The sequence below is a fragment of the Pseudopodoces humilis genome, chromosome 5 (assembly GCF_049639895.1).
Source record: "Pseudopodoces humilis isolate 2021_Gansu_Grassland_sample_001 chromosome 5, ASM4963989v1, whole genome shotgun sequence".
Taxonomy (NCBI): Eukaryota; Metazoa; Chordata; class Aves; order Passeriformes; family Paridae; genus Pseudopodoces; species Pseudopodoces humilis.
In genome coordinates, this window is record NC_142204.1 from 66,813,702 (window position 1) to 66,838,550 (window position 24,849).

At 42.2% G+C, this 24,849-nt stretch overlaps 1 protein-coding gene across 3 annotated transcripts in view; it reads right to left on the reverse strand.

The window, feature by feature from the left end:
* CAMK1D (calcium/calmodulin dependent protein kinase ID) overlaps positions 1–24,849 on the reverse strand; it is a 209,254-nt gene that overhangs the window by 36,763 nt on the left and 147,642 nt on the right. For all 3 annotated transcript variants that reach the window (XM_014255191.2, XM_014255190.2, XM_005526051.3), the window contains exons 4-5: positions 4,566–4,704; positions 944–1,070 (exon numbers count right to left, since the gene is read on the reverse strand). In XM_014255191.2, coding sequence (XP_014110666.1) covers positions 944–1,070; positions 4,566–4,704 — 266 coding nt within the window. The remainder of the gene's footprint in view (positions 1–943; positions 1,071–4,565; positions 4,705–24,849) is intronic.

Below are 24,849 nucleotides of genomic sequence, written 5' to 3' on the forward strand. Positions count from 1 at the left end.
TGTCATAATCACCTAATCTGAGTTGCTTACCATGATATCATCAGAACTACTAAAACAGGTGAGGTGGCAGCTGCAAAGGAAAAAGAGGTTCTGACAGGTGGAAAACATCCAGTCTTTTCTGCTGGAAAGTTCTGAGACAAATCTATCCACTGTCAGTTTCATGGATTTCATGGATACCCCAGAGTTTAGTTTTCCCAGCTCAGCTGATGATCCTGGAATGGCAGGAGGCACAGGTTTGCTGGATGTCTCATACACACAGGGAGCCTTTCAAATGATGTTTGCTCAAACAGACCTCATCACCACCTGCCATCTAATGCTCACTTTCAGCTACTTCAGCTGTTTTTAAAGGCTGCTGGTAAACATACTGGTAATAGGTAGCCTTGCACAATAACTACCAAATGGACAGAAGAGCACAGAATAAATGATAGAAAAAAATGTGACACTGTTCAGGAAGGCCCAAGGATCTAAAGAAGGTTTTGCATTTTGACATCTGAGTCAGTAACTTAACGTGATTGTAAAGGTGGATTACTGAGCACGTTTGAATAAATGCTGTTCTTTCATTTTACTGTCTTCTATCAGAGGAATCTGGCAAATGCTATTCCTTATGGTTAAAATTACATATTTCATTAGGTAAAGCTTCTTGGTTTTCTAGGTGCTTGCAGAAGCAATACATTTGAGGCTATTCCTCACATGCTCCTGGTGTAGCTGAAGCAGTGTCAGTTTGAGAACACTCATTCCACAAAGGACTGAAAACCTGAAAGTGAATCCCACAAACCCAGAGCTGGATTGCAGGATTGTACCCCAAAGGGGAAGAGCACACAAGACAAAGCACAGACAAACATTAAAATCTAACAAATATCTGCAAAATCTCATGTGCACCATGTACCAGCACCAGAAAATTAGTATTATTTCATTTTCACTAAAATATAAGCAAACCCCTTACCAACATAGCCAGGAGTTCCACAGGCTGTGGACATCACATCTCCTTTACCCTCCATCTTCGACAATCCAAAGTCACTGATCATGATTTTTGACTCTTCATCCTGGCTGTAGTAAAGCAGGTTCTCAGGCTAGAAGGGAGAATAAGCACAGTGAATTTTGAATATGTGGATTCAGTAACAACACCTGTTGACCCATGCATTGCATTTCATAAAGAAATATAATTCGGTTGCCCTAAGCCTAAAGAGTAAAACCTTACTCTTAAAACCTACATGGAGATCCTCTCCAGAGTCCTGTATCGTAACAAATGGAACACTCTGACACCCTCAGCTTTAAGGAACTTTTATGGGATAACAAACTTCTCCTCTAACACTTCAAATAAGACCTGAAGCTCATCCCTTACTTGTGAGATATGTCTGACATATTATCCCTTCCGAGTGGTGAAACAGAAGGATTCATTTGAAAGCAGGTAAATATGGCAAATACGGGTAGTATACTAAAAAATTATTTAGTATTTGAAAAAAGAAGGGAAATGGGAGAAATTAGAAATTTTTTGTATCTTCACTGGAAACAAACTATTTTGAGAGAGGAAATGCCTTTACAGTTAACAGACTTGAAGCAAGGATATTTCAGCTAGAGCTGATTAGGAAAAAATGCTGAAGGGAAAATTGCTATAGCACTAAGCAGATCAACTTGTTTATGGCAAGAGAAAACAAGGATCATTCCACAAAGCCCTGTGACTTTTTATACCAGAGTCAGGCGGTTTGGAGAGCCCAGCCAGCCTCCATCTGCTCCAGCCAGTCCTGCATCCATGTGTTTTGAATGTGCTGCTGCTGCACAGCAAAGCTCTTGCTGGGTGCTGTGACAGCCCACCTCTTCCCCATCTCAACATCTGGGCTCATGAAAGGGTCCACACCTGCAGCACTCAGCCTGGTGGCAATGGGTCCTGGACCTTTGGGTCTTCACCTAGAAAAGTGATGGGTGCCCAAAGTTTCCAAATAGCCTTGGTGGAGTCTTTTGCCCAAAGCTGGTACAAATGCTGACACAGCCTGCTGTGTGCTCCAGGAAATGGTGAGGAGCAGCTGCGGCCACACAACATCCTCAGACTCCCTGGGACACATCCAAGCTTGCATTTGTGAGGAGGAGAAACTGCAGTTCAGCAGCACCAACATCCATCTTCCCTTCTCCATCTGCTCTGGGGAAAGGGGGGATGAGAGTGCTGGAAGGTGATGTTCCCATTCAGGAGGTTAAAATATTTCCTGGCTCCCCATGCCCAGCACCAAGCGATGGCTTTACCCATGGGACATGTGGAAACATGGGACACAATGGCCACGAGAGGATCTGCAAGCCACAGCCACAGCTGTGGGCCAGCAGGGTTGAGGTAAAAAGAGAAACTATTTGGTTCCTAAAAATAAATACACAGTTTTACCATTTATATTTCTTTCTCATGATACCTTGCAAGTCCAGTGCTTTAATGAGACTTTATAGTGTTTTAGGGACTGCAGTTTCATGCCATGTTCTGTCCTAGGATGGAGTCACTCCTAATTTTTACTACTGCCCTTATGATCTGCTGAGGGATTGGTAGACTTGAAATTAAGGGAAAAGCAGTTATTTCCTAACCATTTCTGCTAACCCATCTCATGTTCCCACATATTCACATCTAGTAAAGCCAAGAAACCCACATATTTAAGGGTCAAACTTGTTTAAAAGAATTCTGTTTCCTCAAGCTGGTTAATTCAAAAAGTATTAACAAGGTGGCTCTGTACCAAGTGGAGCTACTTGAGCCTTTCAGTCCTTTTGTGCATCCTGAACTTCTCCTGGACATCACCTGCTGCCATCACTTCTAATCAGCTGTTGCATTACTTAGATCATGGACTTGGAGCCCAGACCTGCTTTTACCAACTACAGCAAGTACTATTTTGGTATCTGAATAAGCTCATAATTACAATAAATAATTGTTATGGATGTTTAATGGGTTGTATTTTTGTAGAGTGGATTCTTTCCTATAGTTTCATTTTGAGCCTTACACTTATTTTGATATTTTGATATCATAAAAAGCCTTATTATATCCCTGTTTTTCTCATCATAGTATGTTTTTGCTAACAGAAATTCACAGCAGGTGTTCCTCATATACTGTATTTTATGAGTCATTTTGACAATTGGTATGGTACTGACAAAAACCTGCAAACAAAAGACAGAAAGAGAAAAAGAGCTACTCTGCTACAAAATACCACTGGAGAAGGCTGGTTTGATCTAAATTCAGCTTGGCCTTACATAACCTCTGAAAGTAATCTGTACATGAATTTAATTCCCAAGTCACCAGATCCCATATTTTATTACAGGAACTTTAAAATAAGATTTTTTAAAATGAGAGGTATAACTTGCTTTACGTTATAAAGAAAAGAATACCAAGACCTTGTACAATGGAATATCTGAATGAGGAGGTCTTGGATCACCCTCCAAAAATGCTGGTGGCAGAAAGAAGTCTCAAGTTATTTCCTAAAAGCTGAATTTGAGAGTAAGATGCTCATGTTAAAATACAGCACTTCCATATTGGAATTCTGTGGAGCTTTTATAAATATGAGAATGTTTCTATGTACTTCGGCATAAAGTCAGGAAATTAACAGGAAGTGAGGGCAAGATGTGGAGACTGTAGGAGATGGAAGCCCAACCAGTGCCTCCTTACAGGAAACCCATTATTTGTGACAGTCTGGACTGGACTGCAGTGCCTCTTGACTCCATTAATGTTCATCAAGCCTTTTTATAAGGCTTATATAAGGCTCATAACATGCAGCCAAATTCCACTCTCTTTACAGGGGGAAAATACAAACTCTGCCTGAACATCCGAGGAAACTGCCGTTTGGAGCATCCCTCCATAACACAACCAGAGGTGTTATTTCCATCACTGAAGTCTTCATTTCTGGCAGTAAACTTTGGCAGAATTAACTAATTCAGGAACTGAACCCAGAGTTTTCTTTTGAAATTTGTATCTTTTTCTAGTGTCTTCTTCTAATTTATTACTTAAAACCCTAAAGTCCTATCAAATCCAAGCCTTTCTGTATGTCTTAATGACAGTTTAAGATAGTGGAAGAAAACAATGAAACAACAATGTTTAGGGTTTGGCTTTTTTTCACCTGAAAAGCTGAGAGGTTTAGATGTGACAATATGGTGCAGCTGAAAGGAAAATCATCCAAATATCACACTGGCACACAATGGTCCTTAGAAGAACCCTTGCTGTTAACAGTGTCTCCAAAAACACTGTTCCAATTGATAGGAAATCACTCAACTTTACCCCATTATTGTTACCAGTTATTATTAAGTAAAAGTAAATATAGCACAGCAAACCTGCAAAAGACTTCACAGTAGTGAACACACCTCAGCTGAGATGGGGTTTCTGCCTTAACATAACATTTTGGATCTTAATGGCTTTTCCTTTCATCATATGTGCAAAATTCCAGCTGTAACTGCCCTGATTGCAGAGTCCTCTTTAAAACCAATTACATGGGAAGGCTCTGGAACATCTCTGCTAGGGTAAAACCTTACTGAAACAGCGTGTTTGTTAGGCTCACACCATTACCCAGCCTTCACCAGCCCTGCCCAGGGGCTGAGCAGTGCTGTGGCCGTACCTTGAGGTCCCTGTGCACGATGCCCATGCGGTGCAGGTAGTACACAGCGTCCAGGACCTGCCGGATCAGGGTGCTGGCGTCCTTCTCCGTGTAGAACCCCTTCTCGACAATGCGGTCAAAGAGCTCTCCGCCAGACACTCTGGAAAACGGGAAGCAGAAGCGTGAGGATGTGCTTGGTAATGCTCTTTCTGCATCATTAAAGGATGGTCAAGGCCATGCCTGCAGCCCTGGGGCTCCTGCACTGTCCCAAGGAGGGCCACGAGGATGGTGAAGGGTCTGGAGGGGGAAGCTATTTGCATAGGGGCTGAGGTCACTTGGTCTGGTCAGCCTGGAGGAGACTGAGGGGAGACCTCATTGTGCTCTTCAACATCCTCATGAGGGGCAGTGGAGGGGCAGGCACTGGTCTCTTCTCTGGTGACCACTGACAGGACCCAAAGGAATGGCCTGAAGCTGAGTCAGGGGAGGTATCAGAAAAAACTTCTTATTCCAGAGAGTGGTTGGGCACTGGAACAGCACTCAGCACTGGAACTCCCCAGGGAACTGGTCACAGCCCTAAGTCTGTCTGAGTTCAAAATCATTTGGACGATGCTCTCAGGCACAGGGTGTGATTGGGGTGTCCTGTGCAGGGCCAGCTGGACTCAATGATCCTGATGGGTCCCTTCTAATTCAGTATATTTTATAGTTCTATTAATTGAGTTTGATTTTCTCCAAGGACTGGTCAGGCTAGAATGGAAAATAAAATCCATCACACATCAGGGAGTGGTCAAAGACTCACTAACACTTGCAGAGGGAATCCTAATTATACCCCAGCAAGAGCCAGGGGAGCAGACCCTGCCTTCCATGCTGTCCCACCCTAAAGAGCTTTGCATAGGCAGTTCCATCTGCTGATGCTGGCCCACTCAGGCTGTAAAGCTCCCACCTTTTATGATCCCTTAGGGTTCACTTTTCACTCCACTGACCAAGGCTTAGGGCTTGCCCCAGAGAAATGGTCCCATTCTTTCCCCACTAGCGAGGGAACTGCATTCAGGAGTTGCTGCCACTACCTATAGAGCATTAGTTTATTAAAGGAGCCTGCACCTCTGACAATTTAAAATGCTCTCAGAGGTCCCATCCTTTACTCACGTATGTATGTTCATTTATTTGCAGTCACAAGCTCTTTAGGCAGTGCACAGCCTCTGCCTGGCACTGGTAGGAGACAGTTATTGATGAGGAACACAGATTATCAGTGCAATTAATCACCATATGACACAAATGAGGAAAGGATTCCACAACTCAAAGAGGCAAGAAAATAAAACCTTGACATCCCACTATTTAATGTCTGCTGTCTTGCACTTTTTCCCTGCCTTGCTAGAAATAACACGTTCTGAACCCAATCTTAAATAAAGAATGGCACATTAAAACTCCCTGGAGGAGTATCTGAGGAAACAAAAGAGGAAAGAAATGTCTGAGCTATTGAAATAATAAAACTGTCAGCAAAAAACTGCCCTGCTAGGGTAAATAAAAGATTTCCATTTTAGCAAGCAAAACCTATTAAAAAATAAAATGTATGCAATATGTTTCTTCAGCAAGTTGCACCACTTAGCATATCATAAATAGCACAATAAAACTTTCTTTAAAAACAAACCTAATAAAGGGAAAATAACAAATGATTACAGTCATTAAATGCATATGGACTGAGAGCTGGCCATTACACGAACACTAGGTAATTCAGCCACTCCAGGCAATAATCTACTTGAATAATAACATGAAGTCACTTCCTAGGGAAGTTTGGAGCCTGAATGGGAGAGAATGCTACCACTAAAAATGAACACATTCAGCTTAGAAAATAAAAAGCAACCTTGGAAGAAAAAGAAAGAAACCAGATAATCCTTCTATTAAGTGCTAGGCAAACAAAACAAACAGATTACTAACATACTGGCACTAAATTGAAACTGTAGGAAAGGTGAAGTTCACCCTGGGTCTGAAGTCCACCAGCAGCCTGAATTAAATCCCCTTCTTTCCTAGTTTCTCAAAACAGGGGTTGTATTTCCCACATATACATATTTTTATATACATATCTGTGAATACACAGTGTTGCTCCAAACCCCTCTTGGCCCTACACCCACTGCCCAGCCCATCCTGTGCCCTGCCACGGGAGAACACTGAAGACAGATACAATTTTATTGAATATGGCTCCTATTAGCTGACTGTCTTTTTATATTTCCCTTGCAGTACCTTTGTTTACTGTGGATTGACTGCACTGAAAATTGATCCACACAGTAATTAATATCACTGAATACAGCACATTTCCCATGAAAATGTAGTGTGTGCTGTTTTGTAGTTTCATAAAGTTACTTTTGTTACATTCAAGCAACAGACTGCTTTAGTAGATACCAATTTACAATTTGCTTTCCTGCACAAGGAAACTCTCCTTCAATCTTTGCAGAGAGTATATTTCCACAAAATATTTTTTGCTAAATTGACAGAATTTCCCTCCATGCCAGCTCATTCCCCATCCCCCTTAAGCCCCATTCTTTAACTGAAAGCTTTTCTTAGCCAGATTTAGTCCAGTGGATCTACTGTACCCAGGCTCAATCTGTTTATAATTTCATTTCAACACACGGAAAATATTTGCAACCTCTTAAATGATGCACTGCAAACCAGAGCTTAATCCAAGCACTCAGGAGGAGCAGCCCTTATATTTGCAGGCACTTGCTTATTGAGAGTGTTGACAGGTACATGCAGAGAGCCAGGGTCTCGTGCTCCTATTTATTAGGGTGGTGACTCCGTGTTATGGTGCATTACACATCTGTGCTCACCTCCAGTCTCCCTGCTGTGAGCAAGGCTCCTGGCTGAGGTCCACCTCCCCAGGAAACCCTTCAACTCAGCACCCAAGGCCATGGCTACTTTGCATATGGAGCCTATGTCCTTCTGGCTTTTCTCCTCTGAGATGGGGTTAGCTCAACCGTAATGTCATTGGGAATGCTGCTCCCTGCACGGCGCCCAAGGGCTGACAGAAGTCACGGCTGTTACAGGAGCAAACCAGCAAAGGCAGCTGGGGGAGACCATCTGAGCTCCAAACTCATGGTGGAGATGTGGCCTGTTTGCTGGTCCTGATTCCAGCCCCCTCTGCCCTGCTGAGATGGGACTTGGCATCTGTTCTGAGCAGACCTGGGCATTCACAAAGTGTTATTGCAATTTGTTCCAGTCTTTAATACTCTGGAATAATTATTTTCTTTTTAATGGCACCATCCAGCTTTGCCCTCTCTATGGCAATTTTGAGGCAGAATTAAAACTGCAGGCAGTAAAAGCAGAATTAGGTCTTTGTTTTAAAGGAATTTAAGACAGTTTTTTCTGTCCAGAAAGAGAGAGTAGGAGGGATTTCTCATTAGTGAAAATTAGAGGACTGCTCCTGTCCTGCAGCTGGCACTGTCTCACAGAGCTGGACACACAAATGACAGCGAAAGAAACCCTTTTCCCCTGATGATTTCAATCTTGGTTCCCAGCAAAGAAAAAAATCCAAGGACAGCTAGCCAAGTTCAGGTACTTGAAAAGCATTTAACTCTGGAGCAGCTCAAGAGTCACACTGTGATCCAGAGTAGTAACAGCTCTGCCCAGGGACTCAGAGCTGGGCAAAACTCAGCAAAGCAGCCACAACTGCTTCTTCTGTAGGGATGTGTCTGCTGGGACTGCCTGGAGGGAACATGTGTGGCTCCAACCCTTGATCCTTGCTCAGCCACCAAGAAGTGGCTTTTCCCTGGTTCTCCAAGCAGCATGGGAAAAGCCCAGCACTTGGAGAAGGAGCTGAGCCAAGTGTCCCCATGGCACATGGACACCCCAGCATGTGCCTTGCCTGCCTCCAGCAACAGGAAACAATTTCAAAACAATGACCAGAAGAATAATTTAGTTTAGAATGAAAAAAACGCAACCAAACCCAGCCATAAATATGAATAGTTCAGCTCCTACTATATCTTTTACCCAAGGCTACATGCTTTTAGTACATATTACTGACTAGCCACATGAAAAAGGCCAGAACAAACTTTGAGGTGAAAGGAAATAGGATTTGAGGGGAGGCCTCACCAGTGCCCAGTACAGGGGTAGCTCACTGCCCTGGTCCTGCTGGTCACACTGTTGCTTGTACAGGCCAGGATGTAATTCCATTAACACCCAGTTTGAACAGGGATAGTAAAACCCAATCATATGATAATATGATAATAGGACCATATGATAAAACAGATATTATCTGCAATTCCATTGGGGAAACACAGATTGCACTCAGGGTTTCCTGAGATAAAAGCTTCCAGATCTAGTGTTTCATTAAGGAGACTTCATGTATCAATCGTGCAGATGATACAAATCTTTCAGAGGACCTACCCTGGTGATGGAGTTTGCAATAAATTCCTATATTTATATTTATAATCTTTTATTTTCCTGACAGGATTTGGGGGTTTTGCTTCTTGTTTCTTCCCAGTTTGATGTTTAAATGCAGAACTAAACCTCTAGCACAAGCTGCCACACTGAGTGGCTCAGTTTAGGACAGGTTTCAAACAACTTTGAAAATACTAGTGGTTTTGTACACGGACAAGCTACCTTGTTAACTGGGCTCTCAGTGTGTACACTGTTGGCTGAACACCCTGCACAGACAGTAAAAAAGGACCCTGAAAGACCTTGCAATGCTCATTAGAGGCAAAGGAGAGGTCACTCTAACAATGTCCTTGTCCATATTTGTGCAATTTCTAATTTACAGATATAACTTGAGAGAGATGAGGACACATATCAGCATTACTATTACTCCTTCCCTTTACATTAACCCATTTCACCATCAGTTTTTCAGGAAAGAACCAAACTGGCAAACAAAAAGAGAACAGCCCATGCTGCAGGTAAAGAGTAAAGGCATTATCAAGCTCTTTCCAAAGCATCCGATTCCTCTGCAGCACCACCAGGAAAGCAGAACGTGCAAAGCTTCGAAGAAGTACTTTGATGAAAAATGAGAACCAAGCTAAAACTTCCTTGTAATTTAAGACCCCTAAACTCATAAACAGAAAACAAGAGCCCATCTCTCTGAATTTCTGGTGTTTTTGCCAGCAGAGTGAAACCTGCACCGCACATTGCAGGTCACGGTACCAGATACCTGCCAGACTGCCACCACAGTGGGGCTGCCTGGTGGGGGATGCGCCTACATATGTCAGCCTTCAGGTGAATAAATACATGAATAAAAGAACAAATAAACAATGTAATTAAAAATAAGTTAGTCATATTAATGTATTCATATTACCCTTTCTTTCTCTTGGTGGGACTGTCTGAGCATACAGATAAATCCTCTCACTTCTTCACCCCTGCATCCCCCACTGGGTTCCACTAAGGAACCTTTCTGCTTGTTTTAGGAGCTTGAAAAATAACACCCTTTGAAATATCACTTTGACTTCTTTGCCATTTGGCAAAACATTGATGCTTTTCTGCCTCTTTTGTACTACAGGCTGGAATTGCTCTGGATCATTTACCGCTTGACAGTTTAATTGTTTTTTATCAGGAGTCTTATTGATGAACTCATCAGTGGTGGATTTACATGAAGGATTCTAGCAAAGCTATTCAGAGCTTGTTGGCTTTTCCCTCCAGAAGGGTGTTAAATTCACCTGATGCTTCCATGCAGTTCAAGTAATGATCCATTCTTCATTGGACAAGTCACCAAAGCACCGTACATCACTCTGGGTTAGAAGAACCACCCTGCAAAGGCAGACACATCCCTAGGGATTCACTAATACTGCTTAAACTTGCACATTAGGGATGCTGAACAAAAAGAGGACTGATTTCAGAAACTGGAGCAGGAGGCCTCCCAAGACAGTATGAAAAGTTAAACATGAGCACTACCCTAAAATTGTGAACAGCTTATTGATCAGAAGTTATACATTCTCACTTTCCTACAATATAAATCAGAAACAGCACGGAACTCAGCATGAAGCTGAAGTGTGATGGGAGATAAAGACTGAAGGGACTATTCCTGAGTAGTTCTGCCTTTGAGTATTACATTTCTCTAATGAAGGAATTCTTATTAACACAAACACTTCCATTTTTATAATGTGTTTTGTTTTTAATGGAGGGCTTTTCTGTTTGGCTTTAAACTTCCTCTGCATTGTGAAAAATGCATGAGAACCAGAAAGCAAACCTGGCCAATGTGGTGTTTGAAAGGAAAGAGAAATTGGCCACCCTCATCTCATTGTTCAAACGAAGCAACACATAAAAGGAAAATGAGTAAACAGATTAATAGATTTTAGACCCAGAAAGGAACATTATGATTATTTTGTCTGACCTCTTGCAAACAGAAGTACGTGATAAAAATTCTCATTGTACCAATAATCTAGGATGTTAATCAGGCAGGGACAGATATTGCTATAGAATTACTGTATGGCCTACAGAGATTTACTTTATTCAGTAAATATGTCAGAAAACTGCCCTGGCTTTCTCATTTTCAGCACATCATAAAATCTACAGCTTGAAAATGGCGAGGACTTTCCTTGTTATTGTATCTTTAAATCACCTAGCTTAAAATCCACTGGTTATATAAATATATACTTTAAGGCCACCAAAGAAAGCACACAGGATTAGTTTTGGGTTATTTTTCTGGAATGCAGGTGCATACATGTGGCAGGGAGGGATGGGTAGATGGGTTAGCACCCTCTCCTTTGATAGTTCTGTTCAGTCATAGAATCATCCAGGCTGGAAAAGATCTTCAAGAACATCAAGTACAACCTTTGGCCAAACATCACAATGCCCACTGAAAAATATCCCAAAGTGCTACACCTACTCCCTTTTTGAACACTTTCTGGGATGGCAACTCCACCACCTCACTGGGCAGCCTGTTCCAGTGCTTGACCACTCTTTGAGCAGAGAAAATTTTCCTCATCTCCAACCCAAACCTTTGCTGGTGCAACATGAGGCCATTTTGTCTTGTCCTATCTTCTCCTGGGAGAAGAGATTCCCCACCTCGTTACAACCTCCTTCCAGGCTGTGTAGAGAAAATGCAATGCAACATTGCCACGGTATTTATTCTGGTCTTTCAGCCCTTTCCATGCTGTGATGATGGCTGCCACAAAGGGATGCTCCCCACCCTGAGAGGTTGTTTGGGAAACAATTGGGCAAAAATGCTGTGGCCATTTTTCTGAACCAAACTGAGCAAACTACCTAGTTTTCCCCTGCATTAAAAGTTTCATGTGGCATTTGCTGAGCAGCTGTAGTGAGGTTGTGCTTTGGAGAACAAACCTCTGTTTCCACTGGGGCAAGACTGTTAAGTCTCTGGAAAGCTCTGCTCAGGGATGTAATACAGTTTGGCAGTTAAAATCTTTGGAGACAGCATTTTCCTTCACAGAATCCCTACTGCAGAGATCTTTTGAGGTCCATGATTCTACCAGGTCAATGCTGTCTTTTTTTTTTCAAAATTTTATTCCATTTTCAAAGATTCGACATATATTCAAAATTTCCCCGGGTCCTATTAGCTGTAAAAAGTGTGACTGAGCCAAGGGCAACCAAATGACAAAGGACATCAGGATTTTAAGTCTTTTGTGATTACACTGATCTAAGTGACAGCTTATGGCACCCCTTCAAATGCCAGCAGCCCACTCCCTCAGTGCTGCCATCATTATGAGGCACAGGAAAGGAACCTGTGCTTCCACTGAAAACATCACCACACAGTCAGATCCTAAGAAATATCATAGCAAAATTTCACATTTCCAGCACTCTGCTGAGGCCTGCAAACACCATGATGGGCAGAAGATGGACACATCCTTTTTTCTGCTCTTCTGAGCTTTTACAGTTTTATTGGCACCTCCACAGGAATCAGTGAATCATCCCAGGATTAGCAGGTGGATCACACTCAAGGGGGCTCCTTGGCATTTGAAAAAGGACCTGTGGAGGGTGGTGAAACACTGGCAGAGGTTGCCCAGACTGGTGGTGGATGTCCCATCCCTGGAAACATTAAAGGTCACGTTGGACAGGGCTCTGAGCAACCTGATGTAGTTGAAGCTGTCCCTGCTCACTGCGGGAGGGTAGGACTGGGTGACCTCTGAAGCCCCTTCCAGCCCAAACTCTTCCATGATTCTATGACAGAGGTTGGCACTTCAGCCTGTTTATCTTCATGGTTCTGCATTAAATGGAAAGGCAAAGCTGAAGCTCAGAAGTGGTGACTTTTACCTGTGTCAGTCAACAGTTTGGTATCACCACATCCCTGAAAACAGTGTATTCAACAGTGGAAATACCAGCATTTTAAAAAATGTCATTAAAAATATGCAGTATGTATTAAATATCTCAAAAGCATAGTTTTAAGAGAAGAAATTTCTCACTGGTTTATTCACTTCCTTCTGTGGGATGTCAGTAAATCAGACCACTCTTGCTCATTGTATGTATATATATATATGTATATATAAAATCTTGTTGCCTCAATCTTTTTCACTTTTCTTCTAGGAAACAGAAAAGTACAGCTCTGTAGACAAACCACTGTTCAAAATACAAAAATACAAATTTTTCCAGTATCTGAGGGCTGGAACAATGTATTTCCTAACTGCTGTCTTATTTCTCCATCTCTCCATAAAATAAGCGGATAGTTAAAATCTGGAGGAGATTCCTCACCTGACAACAATTTAAAACTAGGTCATGTTTCAGCACTAATAGGTTTGGTTTATTTTCCTTTTGACTTGTTTTCCAATGGAAACCAACCTCAATGTCCTGCCAGCACTAACTAGGAAGAACAGACCTAAAAATACTGAAAATTGATGCAACCAAAAACAGATACTATAAATTATGCAATGTATAGTAAACAATTTTGAAATATAAGGTGAATGCAGCACTGAGAATTGTCCTAAATAACGAAAAGGAGCACAGGGAAGTGCAATAAAGCCACTCAGCTGGAGCTTAAACAGCTCATCTTTTCAGTGAAATACACTTAACAGAAAGCTGGGGTGGTGTGTATATTCCTCTTTCTGAGACTGAATTGTTTTCCACTTGCTTTCTCTCAAGTAAGTTTGCAGGCAGATGTCATCATACAAACAGCCAATGTAAAGACAGTATTGACTAACACTTGTCTCAGTGCAGAGTGAGCTCTGAAGATTCTTATGTCCCCTGTATCTCACATAAATTCTACTTTTTCCAGCTTATCTGCAGGATTTACAACATTGAGCCATCCCTTTGTCCTAGAGAAATACAACCCTGGAAAATTTATTTTGAACCAAAAAAAAAAAAGAGAAATGCTGTCAACTTATCAAGATAAATTGTTGCAAATATCAACTTGCCAAGCAGTTTGTAGAAACAATAAATTGAGTGCTAAATATTAAAACCAAACAGATCAACTTAATTCTAAGTTATATAGGTATATTTTTTATCAAACTGTTGCAACAACTATATGTTTATATTTATATATGTATAAATATAAATATATTTAATATGTCATTATTATGCTCAACAAATTTTGAGTGTCAAGAAAGCTGCAGAGAATTGACACAGAAAGCTTCAGAATTCCAATTGCTTATAATGAGGTATTTCTGAAGAAATGTGCAACTTAAGTACAAGGAAAAACCCATTTTATTCTATATGCACTATTTTAGAATATACAATTTCTATAAACATAGGGAAATACACATTGGAGTTGAAATATATGTTGGAGTTATCAAGGGCAATTCCCTGAAATGCTCTGCGGCCATGAAAAATCAAGCAAAATGTTTAGGAGAAAAATGAGTGCAAAACAGAAAAAAATTTGTCCTCCAAAACCTTCATGGAACTCTCCCATTTTCAATACTTTTGACAAAGTTCATCTCACCAAATCTTGCAAGTCTAGACAATAAGCACCTGTGTGAGAACTACCACGCTCCTCTCCTCCAGCCAGCGCAAGGAAGGGAGCATGTCTGGGGTGTGAGGAGCAGAAATGTCCATTTCTGTGTTCATTTGGACAAATCCCACCTTGATGATCTTTATGGAAAGAGTCCTCAAGATGCTTTGGGCAAAGGCACAATCAAACTTGGGGAAGTACAGAGAAGGAAAGTAAGCAGGACCAGAGAGCTTCTCTGTGAACACAGAGCACGTGTTTTACAAAGAAAAGAGATGGCAGAGGAGAACACTCTACAGAATCATAGATCCACAAAAACATGGGATTATTTAGGCTGGAAAAGACCTCTAAGATCACCAAGTCCAACCATTAACTCAGCACTGCCAAGTCCACCACTAAACCGTTCATGAGAAGGATGGAGCATGGGCAAGGGAAATATAAAGAATTATTTCACACCACAGATGAGAAATGGGGGACCTAATGGAATTAGCAGGTGGTGGATTTAAGACAAAAGCCTTTGTCATCTGAAGAACCATCCTGGAACAGATGAATCTTTGGTATGACCCAGTAAAACTGTGCTCATGTTCTTATGTTTGTGCTCATCAAATTAATTATTGAATTATTCACTCAGCTCAGGTCTGAATGTGCATACCTACATTAAGGGAGTCTTTTGATTCATTCACTTAAAATCAAATATGACAGATTCACAGATTTTAAAGCCATTATGATAATCTGATCTGACCCCAGACAAAACAAAGACAGTATGATTTTGCCTCTGATCCATTGCTCCTGGATGGACAAAAGACTATCATTTAGCAGTGTAGACAGGCTTGACTTAGAAGATACCACTAATCCCTTATCTGCTTTGTCCAGTAGTTAATTACACTGACTAATTACGCTGAGTTTTTTTTCCAATGATAATTTCGGATGCTTTGTCACTGGAACCCTTTCAACACTGCCTGCAGATTCTTAGCTGTATTAGAGACCTTTATTTAGGTATTGGTAACCTCATTCTTTTTGCTTCTATCTGAAGTTTCCCTCTGAAAAAGTTATATTCAACAGCCACCTGAGAAGGTATCCATTGAGAAGAGCTAACTAGAAACTGAGTGATGCTCATTTCCAGTTCTCCATTTGGAATGTTAAATTACCACATTAAGTATCTTCACTTACATACACATCAATAATGAACTAGCTGTTCCTGAACAGGATATTGACCAATATTAGGTACCTGTATTTCAGAACTGAATCAAATATAACTGTAGTAGTTTAGATTTGCCAGTTTGAGTTTCCCAGCACAATAACCTAAACAGAATATACAGTTTCAAATTACTCACTTCTCAACACCATTTAATCACTTCATCCTGTGAGTTTGTCTCACTGCTGCTCAATCAAGATATTCTTGTTTTCCACAGCAAGGAGTGAATTTCTGCAAATTTAGAGTGGTGTAGAGACACATCAATCTAAGTTCTTACAGCTTGGATGAAATCTCAGCTAAATAAAACTTACATGACTGTTAAGAGAATTTAAGTACTACGTATTTAGCCAATAAATTCAGTTTCAAGAGGGCACTTTGTAATGTCACTGAAAGAACAGGAGAAACAGGTATTAAATTTGGAAACTGAAGGATTGTATATAAATTGATCTCCTGTCCAGTCACCTGTATAGGGGGACAGTGGGCACAGGCCATGGTAAATGAGGATGAGCTAAACACAGAGCCAGATCAAACCTGTCAAAAGCAGTTTATGGCAAACACACCGGTCTAAATCTCACTGCTCCAACCCCACTGTGACCCACGATTGCTGAGCTCTCCTTGGTGTGTCCAACTTGAGGCCTTCACCTACGTATGAACCCAAATTTTTCATATCACCCACTTCTTCCCAGCTCCCTCCATGCACAAAGCCTGTGGGTGGGTTCATGATGCTGCTTGTGGCTGAAGGGCCAGGAACAGCACAGGCTACTAAAGCTTCATGTTTATTTGCAGATGGCCAGCTGCCCTCTCCCATTAGCAACAGCTAATTTCCAAGCTGAGCCCTTTGCACAGATAAGGCACGGCAGGGACCAGCAGGACCCACTGATTTATTGTGGTTTGGCTGGAGGGTGGGCAGCACAGATATTCTCTCACGGCCTTGAGGGAAGATTTATGATGTATAAAAGAGGCAGTTTCTTTAAAAAAAAAAGAAAAAAGCCAAAGGCATCTGGTCATAATTCTCGATACTCTCAAAAAACCCCTCAGAATTCAGGCATGTGAAACAGGATGGCTCATGTGATTTCTGCTCTTTAACTACCATGGGATGAGCTCCTCAAGGAAATGCTGTCCATGGCATCCCCAGGAGAGATGGGAGGAATGAGGCACCATCAGCAACAAGTAAAACAAAGGCAAACCTGGCCTGCAGAAAGGACAGCCTCCAAAAATGCTGGGAAGTCATGAGAGAAACCATCTGGGCATGGAGAGGACAGAAAGGGAGACCCTGCCTACACCCTGTGCTTGCTCAGTCTGCGTTGGCTGCCTGGCACTAAAACTAGGTGTCATAGCCACATATTTACTGCTTTGGTTCTATGCCATAGCTGAATGTATTGCCTGTAGAAGGAAATAAATCTCAGCCTTCCAGGAAGGCAAGTAATTTTTAAAAGATCTAGTAGGAGCAGAGCTCACAGAAGAGAAAGTTTCCAGAATGTCCTACATAACATAAATGTGCCCCAGAGTTTATTTTAATAATTCTTCAATTATTGTCTTGCTGGTGTCTGTTTTAGTCCAGGCAATGGAGATGTTTCTAATGGAAATCATCAATTCATCACAGAGACAATTTCCAAGAAAATAATCACAGAGATGAAAACAGACACATGCTCATGCTAATAATGAGGACTACAGAAAAAATGGGTAGATTTTATGGTTCTGTTATTTATAATGACAGCTATTTGCTCCTGTGTTTTAACAAACCAGGCTGGACAATTGCCAGGCATTCTGGTTTTTACTGGGACTGTCCCTTGGCCTGGGGAGAGATTTTAAATATCCATTTATACATTATTGCTCCAAGGCTGCCATCTATTCTAACACGTTACATTTTCCTTGACACAGAAAATGCAAGGCTCCAGCTATTTCTTCGTTAATCAGCACAAGTAGTGTAATTTTATTTTCAAGACAGAAGAGTGAATCGATGCCAAGAAGCCAACCCTCACAGGTCATGCTCAGTATTTTAGGAGTTTGTGTTACAATTGCCTTGTCTATGTCTGTAATAATTTTTAATGGATGGATTAGTGACAAGCTGTAAAAGCTTATGTTTGTAAAAAGTAAACCCATGATTGATACAACAAATAATCACAGTTAGCTGGGAAAATGGAGAAAAGCTTAACCAGACTGTCTCACATGCAGAAATCTGTGGGAGTTACATCCAGCACTAGAAGTCCAATACAGTGATGTTCAAAGACTCTTCTCTGTCTCACAGCAAACACCTGGGTCATCTGCTGGGGCAGGGCACAGTGACACTCCTGCCCATCCCACATGACAGAATCCTAAACATCCCTCTCCCAGGAGTGGCACCCCACAGGCAGCTCCTGGCAAGCCCAATCCCAAGGCAGAGTGGGCAAAAAATGAAGACATGAACCTCATTCCCCTCAAGTTCCCCAGCCTCCTAAGCATCCAACAGGATTATCCCAAAGCCTCAAAGAAACCTTGCTGATGCCTCCTGTTAGCCATGCTCTGTGCAAAGTTCTTCCTTGAGCCCTACCCCCTGGGGATCATAAAGGGTATAATTGCCCTGAGTTTCACATTTCATACTTAAACTGCCTTGTAAAATCCCATTCATGAGCAAGCCCCAACCAACAGCAGAAATACAAGCTGTAAAACTGCTACAGCTTCAGGCTACAGCCATGGAACCACTTCTCCCAGCCCAGCCTTGCTGCTCCTGGGGAGACCCAGGGCAGGACATGACTCCAGGAGGGAGCTTTCTGCCAGGCACGCTGGTCACAGATGAGCAATGTGCCAGCACAAGTGGTTTGGGGCCTGATCCCACTTCTAGAGCATCCAAAGGGTCATGCTGAGCTGGTCTGAACTGCCACCTCAACAGCTCAGTACATCCCATAGGGAATCCTTGGCATTAACATTTAATTGCTCTCTACTTGGTAAGTATGGGATATATTAAGGTCCTGGGCATTCCTGGTGACAAAAAGACATGATCTCATAATTTCATGGATTTGGTAATGACATAAAAAGATAAGTTTGCAATCTTCCTTTTTTATTTTGTAGGGATACTCCTAGGCCCTGGAGTATCCCAATATCTTAAATCCTGGCTCCTAAGCATCTGTTGCATATGTTAAATATATAGAAATTTGAAAATTAAAATCAAAACCTCCTCCTCCAGTCCAAACTGATCAAACCTAAAAAAATAATCTACCAAATAAAACCCTGGGATGTGTGATTTATACTAAGAACATTAGGGAGTTAATAAAACGGATGGACACAGGGTTTTTTTTCCCCTAATATGGTAGTCAAAGCACATTGCAAAAACTCGTGGACAAAAATAAAATGCAGACTTTGGTTACAGGGCTCATCAGCCCTGCACAGAAATCCTGAGTGTCCAGATTTTGGCAATAGCATCTGAAAAATTATGCCCAACACACTTAGCTGAAAAATAACACTATTTTAACTTTTTTTTTTTTTTTTTTTTTTTTAAGAATCTATGCCCTGTATGTGCATATAACCCATGAGAGCTTTTTTATGGTCCTTACTTTTGTCAAGCTGCTGCCTCTCGCCACCTTGGAGCCTGCACACTGATGCACAAGTATTAGAATAAAATTACTGTGCAACAAACATGAAGGCATGGCCAAGGCAAGAGCTTCACCTTGGGGATCTGCCTTTAACCTTTGCTCTGCCACACGTTTTTTCTGCAATCTTGGGCAAGCCAGTGAGGGATGACTCTAAAAAGGGATTTAGGTTCTTGGAGAGGGAAATAGGGTTTGGATAACCCAGGTGCTGCTGCTGGCAGCAGGTCAAGGTGTGACAACTGTGAGCAGCAAAGCTCCCAGGACTTGGGGCACAAGCTCTGCCCCCTGTTCCATATGTAAGAGAGGAGAGGGGAATCAAGACAATAGATCCAACTCTTGGAAAGTGCCCTAAACCACAGGATGTTTTCCATACTTCTGAAATATTCCACTTCTCAGAAAATAACTCAAGACTCCCTCAGCACGGTAACACTTCCTCAGCATCACAACTGCTGTATTGATGCCAATGTCATGGAAAGTTACAGGGCCCCTTACAGTAAATGTCAGTTGTTCCTTTAACCTTTGTAGGGAGAAAGATTAGTCCCTTTAAGAAATATGTTCATCCTGTCATGTTTTTATGAGATGGTAATCTTAGTCCACGTCTTCCATAACTAAAGGAAAAAAACCATGCTGAGTTTGGCCTTGCAGCCAGAGTGTGTCCATGTCTCCAGCAGGAAAACCAGGTGTATTTATGCAATGGAAGAAGCCATTCACTCTCATCATGTGTTACAGACCAGTGTGGAAAACAGATTTCACACTGATTTATAAAGTGCTTTAGGCAGCCCTTAAATAATGAGAGTTATAGCCAGGTATGAGCATCCAAAGCCACTGATGAAAATGCTCTCCTGCTCTTGCTGTGTTATTTCTGCTGCTGTGGTTGCAAGAGCTCAGCTCCCTGGCCCAGGTCCTCAGCCTATTGCCAGAATTGACCCCTCTCGGTGCCACAGATGTCTGTTTTCTATTTGGCCTGTGGTATTCCCTGTGCAATATTAAAATGTCATCAATTCAGTTTAATAGGCCAAGTAAAGGCCTTAGTCAACCATTTAATAGCTAAGTAAAACATAGGGCAAATGCATATCAGTCCAGGGACTGCATTAAAAGTTTAAGGGTTCAATTAAGAGGAATCTTGTTGGTGTGCTCTCAGGAGGTTAGGAAAACAGAAATGCCAAATGTTTCCCCTGTTGCAGCTGTTAAGCACCAGGCTGGAAACCCCTTGTTAAAGTGCTTTTTGTTACAGTGCTATTCCAGTACATTAAAAGCACCTCTGTATAACACTCCATTAAAATAAACTATTTATTGCAAAAATTGAGCTGATATTTTTATGATTTTTTTTTTTTTTTTTTATAATTGTTCTTATTATTGTTGTGCTGCAAGGTCCTGCCTTAAGGGCCACCTGAATGCAGAGGTGCCCAACCCTCCCACAAGGCAATGCCTGAGAGCCCAGTGCTCCCAAGGCTGAAAGTTCTGACACAAAACCAGCTGAACTTGAGTTTCAGAGCTGGCCAAAGCCCTGTCTGAAGATGCAGAACCAAGCTGCATTATTACAATTTTTTCTGTGTTTCAGCATCCTTCAGGACATGGTCACCCAGGAGAGAACATGTTAATTAATGAGTGTTTTCAGATTCAAGCAGACACGGATAATATAATGGACTAACAATATTATTGTAGAATAACAACCACATCCCAAAACATTTCAGCTTGCAAGAACAGACATCCCTTGGGTCGAGTGCAAGAGACTCCAGGTTCTGGGCCTCAGTCTGATGTGTTCATCACACAACCGTGGTGTGCACGTCCCACACAGACACCACAACAAACCTGGCCCAGCAGAGAAAATGGCATTGCTGCTGCAATAAGGTTGTCCCTTAAGTGTTAGACCCACCTTGGGACTCACAAGTTTCTGCACTGGACCTCTTGGCCACCCTGAGATCAAGACCCCCACAAAAGATCAGGCTGGAATGCCATGCAGAGACTGTGAAGAAAAGCAGCAGCTCCTTGGTGGAGCAGTGAGATCACAAGACTGGGCTTGCTCCAGAGACAGACAGCACAACAATAGTCACAATTTCTGCTGCCATCGTTATTTTTAGGCACAAAAATATAGTTCATTTAGAAACTCAGAGTGAGCTGCCAAACTAGAGAGAGCAGCTGAACCCACTGCAGAACAGTCAGCCGTGGTTCAGGATATTCCCTCCTGCTGCAGCAGATGCAAACACTGCAGGGCAGCAGCTCTGGGTAGGGACAGTGTGGTTCTGCCGGCATCTGGTCCAGGCTGGCACACGAGCCACCAGCCAATGCAAGACAGGAAATTTCAATATCCATACTGAAAAAAGCAGTGAGATGCTGAGCTTTGAACCCCTGCAGTCAACTGGCATTTTATCCCCTGACTAAAAAGAAACTTTGATTTTGGCCTTAAGGTCCTCATACAACATATGGGGCACAGAATAAAGATGTGATCCCACAAATACTCTGTGAAGAGCCCCAGCTGCAGGGAAAGACAAATGCAACCACCTAGATAAAATAGATATGAGTGATTTCAGCAGGTCCCAATACAGTGAGGGTGGTATTACAGACTTCCCAGGTCTCCTCTCTGCTGTGCTGCTCTGCCCTGTCACTCTGATGAAGTTTTCCTCTCCTGCTTTAGGGTACTGATAATTGGCAGAGCTTATCCCTGCTTCTGTACTGTGCTCCACCTCTCCTCACAGCTCACTGATTTGGGGTGTTCACCTTGTCCCCCTGCCCTCATCACCCCTCTTGGGAAATACCCATCCCACATCCTGCAGTGCTGCAGGGTTCAGACCAAGTTCTCTGTTCTCATAATGTTGTCATAATGAACACAACATTGAAATCGAAAATTGGAAGAATTAACTTATTTTTTGTTTATTTTCCATAATTTGGTACAACTAAACCCAAACATTAAAAGAATTTTAAAACAGTCATACTGGGAATAGATCACAGGGCACAGTGTGAAAGCAACCAGTAATTCAAACATTAATGTTTTCATTAAACAAATATAACACTGACAAATGCCTCAGAGTAATTATTCTCACAACAATGCAGAACTCCTTTATGTTTCAGCTTTGGGACATTGTTTAAAATTTACTCTAGCACTGTTTTTAAGAAAAGTCAATTTATTTCACCCAAGTGTAGATTTAAGACATCAGAGAGCCATCTGGTGGTTTGATTGCCTTCTAATTAAAATTCGTCTCTTGGGCTCTTGTCTTCCTCTTATGCAGAGCTATGTTGTCTGCCCCAGAGCACAATAGCAGAAAAATTAAGAACAGTAAGATGTGTGAAAGTTAAATTTATACAGAATTTCAGAAAATATCTTTGCCATTCATTTGTAAAAGTGAGCAGTCCACAAAGCACTCGTGATGTGTTTTCTCTCTGATTTATCTTTGTTACAAGACTAGAAGTGGAATAAAGTTTCACAAAAATCATCCTATAATGTAAAAAGAAAAGTATTAAGTAAGCTTATGCTGCATTTCTATGGAATGGATGCTTTGTTTCTTTGAAAGCTTCACTGTTTTCCCCTATGACTCCATAAGTCTTGAAAGAGAACTGTATCTGTGGCTTTGGGAATACAGTAAAGAAAAAGGAAAAAAAGAAAGAGAAAAACCTCAGATACTAAAATTAAGCATTAAGCTGGTTCAGGCAACCCCTGGCATTTTTTCCAGGAGGGAATTGAAGCCCCCCCAGTGCCTGGATGGGCACCCACTGTGGAAGCTGCTGTGGGAAGGGTGGGGGTCCCAGCCTGGCACAGTCCCTGGGCACAGAGGTCTAGAAGCAGCAGAAGCTGCAGCTCCTGTTCCTGCTGGACCTGACCAGGTCTGAGCTAGGTGTGCAGGAGTCTGGCTGCCAAACCCACCTTGCCCAGGGCTCATCAGAGGAAGGACTCGATAATTTAGCTAATTAAGTTAGTGCCGAGCTCATTACTGGTCAGAGACTGGAGTAAATAACAACGGGAAAATCAGGAAGCTCTTCCCACCCTCAGGGATGGCAGCAGCTGAGTGTCTTCATTATGGAAGGCTGACTGTCAACCCCTATACTCCAGCTAAATGTAATTTGGGATGCCCAAGTTCCTCCTGGCATTTGGCTCTTATCTCTCTATTCCTCCACAGCCTAGTCCTTACCTCTCCATCGTTGTACAGACCAGCCTCTGCAAGTTTTATTCCCAGATATGAACCTCTTAAATGGAAGTTCAGGCAGAGCTTGGATGTGCAATACCACTCCCATGATAAATCAACCCTCATGATACATCCCAATCTGGATCAGGGTCACCACTGTCACTACTAGGGTTATGACAAACTAATCCACGTGCTTTGGTGGATACTGAGAAAACCCAAATTTGCAAAGCTTCATTGCCTAGGTCTGATGAGTAACTGTGAAAACCTCCCCTGCACTATGGAGAAGTGTTAAGTAAGAGTGGGGAAAGATGGTGACCAGGCGGTGTGGCCTCTCCAAGAGGACACAGCAGACATCATTCCCAGAAAGGGTGGCAGGAGTCACACCTGAGCCACAGCAAAACAACTCTGTGCTGCCTTCTGGAAGGCAGCAAAGCCTGAGCTCTGGGATGCCACGGCTTTCCTGGAGCTCACACATCACTAACCTGACTGTGTTTGCCTGTAAAAAGACCCAAACCAATACAATCCTGATTTCAACCTGAATCAGTGATACTGCTTCCAATAAAAAGCACAAAGGAGAAAAGTTACTTAGAAACAAAACAGCAACTTCTGAGGGTTTGTAGCAAGAGAAGGACAGCTATTGGGTTTGTTTTATACATCTGGCAGGGATATTGAGTGATTCATCCATCCTTCAGTGTTTAGTTGGTGTTTCACTTCCTTCCTCAGCCACTTTTTCTCCTTATTTCTAGTATTTTCATCCTTTGTATTTCTCCCTGATCCCCACAGGAGGAGCCTCAGTACCACATTAGCAGGCAGAATTTGAGACTTCCAAAGAGCTCCTGCAGTTTCACCCCATACACACGGCTGTCCTTCCAGTTATTAGCCAGGAAAGATTTATTTTAAATGACTGTGAAAGTGCACACTGATCAGTCTGGAAAGATTTTCTAGGGATATTTTCCATGGACTGAGATCCCTTTAGTCAGAGGCACTTGGCACATCAGGAGCTATAATTTGAGAATGTGATTCTCAATTCCATGTGTAGGGGTTATTTATGGGGGCAAAGTTACATCAGAAAGCACTTTCAGGATCAAAAGATGAAATATACCTTTAACACCTTCTCTTCCAGCAAATCACAGGAGATTTCTGAAGTGTTGGAGAGTTATACAGCTTCAGCCTGGAAACAGGCAAATCTAGGTTTTGAAAACTGTGTCTTTCTGTTTCGACACCACCACAGGCTCCTTCTGTGCCCTACAGCACATTTTTCCCTTCTGAATGTTTCCCATCATTTTCTGCTGTTTCTTCTGATCTGCGAGCTCTGGGACTTGTGAGATCTGCAAGGTTAGAGCAATGTATCCATGCCATACTAACCTCTCAGCACAGAGCATCACACCATCCCCACAGACAGGCTGGCATCATGGATGGATCCTTCCCTGCCCGTCCTCTCAGGTTTGCCAAACAAAAGAGGATGGGATGCATCACCCCACAAACCAGGATCCACCTAGAGCACATACATGGGCCCAGGATGCTGGAGATGCTCCCAGGGTGCCCCCTTAGATTCAGCCTTTGTGCTAAGAAAAATCTCAGCTGGCCTCTGGTTTCTGTTCTGGAACAGAAAAACAAC